Source organism: Mesocricetus auratus, unplaced genomic scaffold, assembly GCF_017639785.1.
Source record: "Mesocricetus auratus isolate SY011 unplaced genomic scaffold, BCM_Maur_2.0 Super-Scaffold_2245, whole genome shotgun sequence".
In the NCBI taxonomy this organism is placed as follows: domain Eukaryota; kingdom Metazoa; phylum Chordata; class Mammalia; order Rodentia; family Cricetidae; genus Mesocricetus; species Mesocricetus auratus.
In genome coordinates this window covers 29,898,290-29,908,993 of record NW_024429180.1, presented here as the reverse complement: position 1 = coordinate 29,908,993, position 10,704 = coordinate 29,898,290, and the positions used below count along the sequence as shown (strand labels likewise).

Genomic DNA, 10,704 nt, shown 5'->3' with positions numbered 1-10,704 from the left:
TTAATGCTACTATATCCACAGTCTTGACATACTGACTTGATAATTTCCTCACATTAAGTTCTTTTAAACTAAATTATTAAACATTTTGTTATCACATGCATGATTTGTCATCATTATAATGTCATTTTACACCTAATCAGTTTAAGAAACCTAATAATTTTAGTGCCACTTCCTATTTCTATGTTCAATAATCTTTCATATTCATCAATAAACTCATCATAGTTACTCATAATCTGCCAATAGCTACAAAGACTGATTTTCATTTCACCAAGGTTTAAACTCATGATTAATATATTTGAATGCATGATCCATATTTTCTTGTTTTGGATGACTTTGTTTAGACTTGTTTGGATCTCACTGCATAAGCCAGGGTAGCTTAGACTCAACAGGAAAGTTCTCATTAACCCATTATTGAGATTACAGATTAGAACTTCCACAATGAGTTCTTTGTATAATTTTGCTTTAGTTTTGATGTAAGAAAGCAAAAGCAGGATAAATCTATTTCATATCTTTTTTGTGCTGAAGTTAGCTATAAGAAAACTCTGATATTTCATTTGAATCTCATTTTAAAAATAATTGGTTGCTAATTTTTTCAGTTTTCCCTTTGATAAAAAGACTAAATGCTTAAACATTATAACAGATTTGTGGAAATTATTATGGATATTTATTTAGTGTATGTAGAAGAAGGAGAAAATCTTCAAGGAAAAACTCCATGTCCTTACAAGCCACTTTGGATGGAAGGAATCCACTCCCTTTCCAGTTCTATTGGATAGTGTTCATCTTTATGTTAACTATCACATGAGTAACCTACCCTCTATGGCAACTGTTTCATGATGGCCTCTCTCTTCAAGGACCACCCAATGTCTTCCCTAACACCCTTTAATGGCAAGACAATAGGCTTAGATAGTGTACTCATACATTATCAGATTTTGTCTCTCTGAGGATCCATTCCCATGAATATCACTATAAGAGTTACTGATGCCTCCATAAATATTCATCTTCTAATACTTAAACCCTGTAACTATTATTTTATTTGAATAAAAATATCTATACATAAATAACTAAAATAACAATCTTGCAATGGGGAATAATTATCAGGGTTCTAATCTAATGCTGAATTTCCAAAAACCAATCAATCAAACACACAAACAAACAAAAACAGAAACGAAGTTACAGATACAAAAAGAGGAGATTGTCATATGACCACATGCAATAAAAATATGAACTCTGGTTTGGATAGAAAAAATCTTACATAAAAATTCAAAATTATTTGCAGCATTATGATCTTTTAATTCAAATTTCACAAGAAATTTATGCTGAATTTTATTTTCATATAGTCATTTACTTACTCTTGGGAAAATGTAATTATTTTAGCATCTGTAATATCATTATAAAACATTTTAATACTGAGTTTTAAACTGCATGTTTATTTTATAAATAGATATACAATTTATAATGTGCATAGTCTTTTGTGTCCTTCAATACATAAATGATATAGAAGATATTTTAAAAGAAATACTAAATTTTGATTAAATAAATTGAATAAATTTTGCTTTTATACTTTGGTGTCTTACTATACCCATTACTTAGAACAATTTTAATATCATGTAGATTTTATACTGATAAATTTAGGGCTTTACACTTTATTTTGAAGTTAACTGAATATTATTCGCACTGTAATAACTCTTTCTTGATTCAAGTATCCATGCATGGATACATGATTTTTCTTTTATTTTTTCCTGGAAAAAAGCTTTCATTTTTCTAAGAAAATGCTTTTATTTCCTTCATTACAAATATGTATACTGTATCTGTGTATCTGTATCTAGGATTGTTAGCTTTTTGCTTCGATTAGTTGGCTAAAAAATCAATCTATTGCATGAGAATTATTTGAACAGATTATAGGAAAATAAAATTATTCTATTTTTCATGGTTGATAGATTTCCCCCAGTAAAACCAGAAAGGGCCTCTTGCCTACTTCTTCCATATCTGAAACAGATATAGTTCCTGGTAGTATGCACTTTTCAATGAATTATTTCCTTTTCACTATGATATCAATTTCTGAGAAGATTGTCTACAGTGTGACATAATTATTCTTTTAATATGTACTGTGACCCTTGTATTATATGCAATGGGGTTAATTCTTCTCTGTTTTTATTGATAGAATTCATAAAGTCTTTTCATTGCCACTATGGCATTGGTAAAGAGGAACACAGGGAAGAGTGAAGTATGAATTCAATGAATGTTAAGGCTTTATCTAGATTCATAGATATGATTCAGATTCTATTTTATTTAGCTGTGTTCTTCAGGAGTGTTCCCAGTGTGATGTTTGGGACTCTTAATCCTCAAGTTTAACACAGTGCAATGGTTAACTTCATTTTAATTGTGGTATAAAGCATGCATCTGTCTCAAAATCACCACCTTGATTTGGTCTAAAATCTCATCTATTCTCAATTGTCCCTACAAATTCCCAGAAAGATAAAGAACAATGTGTGAAGGATGAGCAGATATTTTTGTGAATCTCAACACTACTACTCATGTCCAAGGTGGTGCCCTGCAAGACAAGGCTTTTGATTTTTCACTCATACACTTGCTCCTATATAAGTCTTATCTTTACTCATATATGACTTTTCCTCTGTTGAAACCAAAAATCTCTGGATCCAAAAAATCTGGAAAAACTGAAAATTTAAAATGACTATTCTTGGCCAGGCGGTGGTGGCACACGCCTTTAATCCCAGCACTCGGGAGGCAGAGGCAGGCAGATCTCTGTGAGTTCGAGGCCAGGCTGGACTGATAAGCCTCCAAAACAATACAGAGAAACCCTGTCTCATAAAAACCAAAAAAATGACTATTCTTTCTACCTTTTGATTTTTAAATAATTTATCCTCTTTTGTGTTGCCTGAGATTCTGAAAAATACATTGCTTGTTTTCTGTCAACAATTGGAAAGTCTTTTTTTACTTCATTCTCTTGTCTTTCTAGCAATCCAAGTACAAATTTATATAATTTATATAATCACATAATATATTGTGATCTTTTTCCCTTCCCCTAATTCCTTCTATATCATCTTCAGTATCCTACCTACCCAATTTTATGTTCTTCCTCTCTATTTTTCAATCTTTAAAAAGCAACAAAAATAGCAAGGAACAAGGAAATTCCACAAAAACACCTATATAAAATTTACATATTTATGAATTAAATTTCTTGAAGGTTCTAATTCTGTTATATAGTATTTTTAGGAGTATTTTTTCCTCCCTTTCCTCGTGTTACTTCTTCTTTTTGTCCTTATTTCTCCTTGTGTTTCATTTCCCTGAAAACTAATCAGAAAGATTTTTCTATCTTGAAGATTTTGTTGTCTGTTGCTGTTGTTTTTAAGCTAATATGTACTGTTATATTTATCTGAGCTTGGTTCTTACTGTTGAGGTGTAGTATTAGAAAATCGTGAAGCACTCTTCAAATTGTATGTGAGCCTTTAGCGGACTATTGCTTTACTTTTCTGTTGCAGAATATTAGTTTACACTGTAAAGATATGTCCTATCCTAAAGCACATTCTGATTGGTTTAATAATGAAACAAATGGCCTATAGCTGGGAAAGAGAGAACAGGTGAGATTTGTGGCAAGAGTCAGAAAGCACTATGGGAAGAAGGGAGACAGAAGTGCCAATGAGATGTTGAAAAAGTCAGCTATTTGGTGAAGAGGAGAGAAAACCAAACCATGTGGCAGAATATACATTAATAGAAGCAGGTTAATTTGAGTTGTAAGAGCTAGTTTGGAAAAAGCCTACACTAAGGCCAAGGTTTCATAATGAATAGTAAGTCTCTATGTCTTTATTTACAGGATGGTGGTCCAGGAATGTCAGATGAGAAAGCTTCTACACATTTGTGCTGTAACTTATACAACAGAATGTACATTTAAAAATCCACATAGACAAGTTTGCTTTTCAAATTGTTCCTATCACATTGTTCTTAATAGCTTATGAGGTGTTCTGCTGCTCCAACTAGAATATTCTTGACTGCAACTCTGGATTTGCCTTGTTTTCTAGATTTCAAAATGTGATTGTGCATTATGGCATCAAATTAAGTAGGCCAAATGTAAGTTATTGATATTAGGTTTTAAGAATGGACTACCTTATATGCCATCCTAGAACCCTCATCCAGTGGCTGACAGAAGCAGAGGCAGACATCCACAGCTGAAAACCAAACTGAACTCCTGGAACCCAGTTGCAAAGAAGGGTGATGAGCAAAGGAATCAAGACCAGGCTGGCGAAACCCACAGTGGCAGCTGACCTAAACAAGGGGGAACGAATGGACCCCAGACTGATGACTGAGAGCCCAGCATGGGAATGATCCAGACACCCTCCCCAACCTGAGTGTCAGAGAAGAGGCCTAGGTAATCTATGGGATCTTGAAGAGTAGATCAGTATTTATTCCTGGCATACAAATAGAATCTGGGAGCCCATTCCACATGGAGGGATGCTTTCTCAGCCTCGACACATGAGGGAGGACGTAGGCCCTGCCTGGGATAGTATTACAGACTCTGAAAATCCCTCATGGAAGCCCTTGCCCTCCCTGGGGAGCAGAGGGGGATGGTGGGGGGTGGGGGCTTGGGAGAATTGGAAGATCAGGGGAGGAGGGGAGAGTGAACTGAAAGTAACATGTGTAAAAAGTTAAATAAAAATTATTATAAAAAATAATGGAAGTGAAATCTTCCCAACTCTGCATAATTACTGAAAATTAAGAACTTTAATTTACATAGTCTCAAGAATATACATGTACTATGGATTTATTTTAATAAATCCTAATGTACTTCATTCAGCTTACAGGTATAACAGACATTAATTTTGTGATTATTCTTTCAAAAATACATGTTTTCAACACACTTTGTATTAATGCATGTAGTTCATTTCTTTAAAACATTGTGCTAAGAGCAGTCATTCTATTAATAGACTCTAAGAAATAATGATAGATATACTAATATTCATATATGAAAGCATAAATAAGAAAGGTTTGTCAGTCTATTCAAAAGAGTAAACAAATACACTTCATCCTTTCATGAAGTTAAATTGGGCACAGAATGCGTTTTCTCTTAGTGCTACTACTTATTGGTTGAAAAGTTATTTCTGTATGTTCAAAGATGAAGTGTTATTTATTTATTTATACTTCTACTTATGTTTGTTATTTTTTTTATTACTGAAAGTAAAGAGTGAGAAATAGAACAGCCTAAGAGTTCCTGTTTGATGTTTCATGAGTCAGTTATTTCAACTTTACCTACTACAAATCAGGGTCATAATTTAACAACACACCTATTGTGCTTAGGTTAGAAGATACTTGCAAATATAATTGATAAAAATGGTTATTAGTTGCTTTATGCTTTTTAAAAATTCAATTTACAGGTTTATGTTCTCATAACAGAATCAGAGTCCATGTGTCTTATTTGATACATTGTCATTATAAATAACAAAAAGCCCAAATTTAGGTATAGTCTATGTAAACTGAGAGCCAGGTTGCTAATTTAGTACATCTATCCTCAGTACTCTTCGCAATCTCCAAGGCACTTTTGTAGACAAAAATTTAAACAGAAAGAAGTTGTAACTGATTTGTCTGATATCAAACAGGTAGATAGTTGCTAAACTGGAATTCCAATATCCTTCCATCAGACTACAATAACCATGGTCTTATAAGCTGTCTAGAATTTCATAAGATGCATCTTTCATATATTAATGGTGTCAGTTCTCAGGAAATAGACACAGAAAGACTAGTCTGCCTGAAACATGATGACATTCAATTCTATTTTCTGAGGCTGCATTTCAGGTTGATGAAATTTCAGAACCAAATTGGAATAGCATATGTTTTGCATAATAAAATTTTCATAGCCAAGAGAAAAACAAGGAACTGATTGGATTTTCTTGTCACCTACATTTACATAAACAACCAAACAGCATTATTTTCTATAGTACCAGAAAGGGAAACGTATAAGCAAAAAGACCTGGTTTCATTGAATGAGATAGCAATCATCCTGAATGCCTACTCTCAGCCTTACAGAAATTAGACTTGATACTTGGCTGAATCTACATTGCATGCTGATAAAAAAATTTAGCCTAACAAAAAAATAGAAAAATAATACAAATTTATTTACAAACACATTTATAGCAGTACTTTTCAAAGTATACATTTTATCTTTTACTATATAAAGCAATTGGGTACAATCTAGGCAAAAAAAGAATGTACTTATTCAATTAGTAGTAATATAGGACCATAGATACAAAAAAAATCTATCACCTATAAGTTTGATGACTATGAAAATAGTATTTTTGATTATATAAACTATTTTTAGAGTTGATATGTTTATCTAATTCTTAGTTTACCCTAACTAAGTATTTGAATTGTGATTTAAAATTTTTGTCTCCCAGCCTCTTCATATGACACACAATATCCTATCGCTAGTTGAAAGAACATGGGATGCTTAGAGAAATACAGAAAATAATAATCATTGTGACTTGGGGAGATAGTTTGTTTGGTAAAGTGATTGAACCACAAGCAGAAAGATCCTATTTTATATACTCAGAAACTGCAGAAACAAAACATCAAAATCACACAATAGCCACAATAAAAACATGACGTAGTACATATTCATATTGCCAGCTCTCAGAGGCAGAGACAAAAAGTTCGTTAGGGTTTGCTTGCTGAACATTCTAGAAAATCTGACAAAATCTCAGTCAAGTGAAAGCACTATCTCAAAACTATACAGAAGAAAGTGATTACAAAAGTACTCATACATATATACATTGAGTAAAGAGGTTGTTATTCTTCCAACAAATCCTCTTTCTTAAGTAAGAATACATCCAAATAGGAATTCTTTAACCTTACTTCACTGGTAACATCAAGGAATCCATTTTGCAGTTTGGATAGAATCAAGTTCTTATTCCATTTGTGTGTAGTATTAAATTGGAAAATTAGTTAAAAGTATAGGACCTATAGTTATACAGAAAGTGAATACAGTTTTTGCTTTGTATTTGAAATAATAATATAGTTCATTTAAGATTAATGGAAGCATTTAAAATATAAATAATATGAATTAGGAAAATATTCCAAATGCCATACACATTTTCTGGTGAAAATAAATTAAGCTGCGTGGTACACGAATTGTGGGAATTAAACCCTAATATGGGCGGGCGCGGCTTTTGCCGCGGGTAGACCGTGTGAAGCGAGTGGAGAGCAGGCTGGTGGCGGCGCGGTGAGCTGTGCCCATTTCCACCCCGCGCCCGCCGCGCAGCCACGATGTTCCAGATGGGATGCTGAGCAGCAGCTTCGAGGACGACCCCTTCTTCGCTGATTCCTTTCTTGCACACCGAGAAAGTCTGCGCCACATGATGAGAAGTTTCTCTGAACCTTTTGGAAGAGACTTGCTCAGTATCTCTGATGGTAGAGGAAGAACCCATAATCATAGAGAACATGATGATGGAGAAGATTCCTTAACTCATACAGATGTCAACCCTTTTCAGGCAATGGATCAGATGATGTTAAATATGCGAAATGGTATGCAGGAGTTACAAAGAAACTTTGGTCACCTTTCAATGGATCCAAATGGGCATTCATTTTGTTCTCCCTCTGTTATGACCTATTCCAAAGTAGGAGATGAACCACCGAAGGTTTTCCAGGCCTCAACTCAAACCCGTAGGGCTCCAGGAGGAATAAAAGAAACCATAAGAGCAATGAGAGATTCTGACAGTGGTCTAGAGAAAATGGCTGTTGATCATCCTATCCATGACAGAGCTCATGTCATTAGAAAGTCCAAGAACAACAAGACTGGAAATGAAGAGGTCAATCAAGAGTTCATCAATATGAATGAAAGTGATGCTCATGCTTTTGATGATGAGTGGCAAAATGAAGTTTTGACGTACAAGCCTAGTGGATGACCATACAATCTAGAAAATACTAGAATGCGAAGTGTGGGTCATGATAATCCAGTGTCACGAGAACTCAAAAAGAGAGAGAAAATTCATCGAAGGCCAGCCATTTAGAATGGAAGAAGAGCAAACAATTTTGTGGACAAGCTCAACGTCAAAGGATCACCTGTGAAAATCACCAAAAAATAAATAACTGCGCATTTCATTTATTTTGTTGGTTTTTTTAACAAAGAAAGTCATGGTGCTAGATAATACATAATACAAAAGACAAATCTGTTGTTGAATTGATACTGTACTTTGAAACTTCTGAATCTGAATGTTCTTGTAAGTTTTAGCTTTACATTGTTCATACTTTAGGAATAAAATTTTGATGTTGAACAATGTGATTAAATTGGTAAACATTCTGTAGTAAACTTAACTCTTTAAGACATACTAACTTTAAAATTCACATGCTGATTTGCTTCTCAGTTTGATATGGACTATATATATATGTTATATATCATAGTATATGTTATATATACTATATATATAATATATATATATATATCATTGTGTATTTACCATGGATGATCATGGTTCTGAACTAGTTCTGTCATTTAGTGTGGTACACAAAAGTAGGATGTTAAAATAAAATGCACTCAAGCCAGGTGGTGGTGGCACATGCCTTTAATCCCAGCTCTCTGAAGGCAGAGACAGCCACATCTTTGAGTTCTATGACAGCCAAGGACATGTCTTGAAAAACCAAAAAATAAAATACACTCAGTGTCTGCTAATATCCACAGTAGAGTTATGTGAATCAAAGTTTAGTTTTCCCAAGTTTTATAATGTGCTTTATACTTAGCTAACTATAAAACCATAAAGTTGTAAAACTGCATTAGTGATCCAGGCAAGGTAGCTCACACCTCTGATCCAAATATCCTATAGAGTGAAGAAGAACTGCCGAGAGTTTGAAGTCTTGAACTATAGAGTGTAAAACAATAAGCAATCTACAGATTCAATGCAATCACTATTAAAATCCCAGCACAATTCTTCACAAACCTAGAAAGAACAATAATCAATTTTGTATGGATAAACAAAAGACCCAGGATAGCCAAAACAACCCTGTTCAATAAGACAATGTCCAGAGGCATCACCATCCCTAACCTCAAGCTCTATTATAGAGCTATAGTCCTGAAAACAGCTTGGTATTGGCACAAAAATAGACAGGTAGACCAATGGAATCGAATTGAAAACCCGGATATTAACCCACACACGTATGAACATCTGATCTTTGACAAAGAAGCTAAAACTATACAATGGAATAAAGAAAGCATCTTCAAAAAATGGTGCTGGCATAACTGGAGGCTGGCATGTAGAAGAATGCGGATCGATCTATGTTTATCGCCATGCACAAAACTTAAGTCCAAAAGGATCAAAGACCTCAACATAAATCCAGCCACACTGAACCTCTTAGAAGAGAAAGTGGGTGGTACCCTTGAACAAATTTGTACAGGAGACAGCTTCCTGAACATAACACCAGTAGCACAGACAGTGAGATCAACAATTAATAAATGGGGCCTACTGAAACTGAGAAGCCTCTGTAAGGCAAAGGACACAGTCAGCAAGACAAAAAGGCAGCCCACAGAATGGGAAAAAATATTCACTAATCCCACATCTGAGAGAGGGTTGATCTCCAAAATATACAAAGAACTCAAGAAGCAAGTCTCCAAAAAACAAAAGGATCCAATTAAAAAGTGGGCTGCAGAACTAAATAGAGAATTTTCAATAGAGGAGTCTAAAATGGCTGAGAGGCACTTGAGAAAGTGCTCAAAATCCTTAGCCATCCAGGAAATGCAAATCAAAACAACTCTGAGATACCATCTCATTCCTGTCAGAATGGCTAAAATCAAAAAAATCAATGACAATTTATGCTGGAGAGGATGTGGTGAAAGGGGAACACTCCTCCATTGCTGGTGGGAGTGCCAACTGGTTCAGCCACTTTGGAAATCAGTATGGAGATTCCTCAGAAAAATGGGAATAAACCTACCACAAGACCCAGCAACTCCACTCTTAGGCATATATCCAAAAGATGCCCATTCATACAACAAGGATGTCTGTTCCACTATGTTCATAGTAGCATTATTTGTAATAGCCAGAACTTGGAAGCAACCTAGATGTCCCTCAATCGAAGAGTGGATAAAGAAATTGTGGTACATTTACACAATGGAGTACTATTCAGCAGAAAAAAAAACAATGGAATCCTGATATTTGCAGGCAAATGGATGACACTAGAAGAAACCATCCTGAGTGAGGTAACCCAGTCACAAAAAGAGAAACATGGCATGTACTCTCTCATATATGGATTTGAGACATAGATCTGGAGAGTGCCAGCCTACAATTCCATGGCCAGAGAGTCTGGGAAACAGAAACTTTATTCAGTGGCTGATTGAAGAAGAGGCAGACTCCCTCTGTTAAGAACTGAGCTGAACTCAAGAAAGCCAGTAACAGAGAGGGAGGACTGATGACCAAAGGGATTAAGACTGGTCTGGTTTAACCCCCAGAAACAGCTGACCTGACAAAGGTTAATTCTTGAATCCCAGGCATCAGCCTGGGAATCCAGCATGGGACTGATCAAGACCCCCCTGAATATGGGTGTCAGTGAGGAGGCCGAGGTAATCTATTGAGCCTTGGGCAGTAGATCAGTACTCATCCCGAGTATACACATGGACTTTGGACTCCCATCCAACAATGTGAGGTGTACTCTCACCCTGAACTCTTGGGGGAGGGTCTAGGCCCTGCCCTGTATGAAATGACAGACTATAGA

At 35.1% G+C, this 10,704-nt stretch overlaps 1 protein-coding gene across 1 annotated transcript; it reads left to right on the top strand.

The window, feature by feature from the left end:
- The first annotated feature begins 7,286 nt into the window (after positions 1–7,286).
- LOC101831379 (myeloid leukemia factor 1-like) lies at positions 7,287–7,981 on the top strand. The gene has a single exon (XM_040740616.1). It carries the CDS (start codon positions 7,287–7,289, stop codon positions 7,908–7,910), a length of 624 nt encoding a protein of 207 aa, XP_040596550.1. The 3' UTR covers positions 7,911–7,981.
- The last annotated feature ends 2,723 nt before the right edge of the window (positions 7,982–10,704 follow it).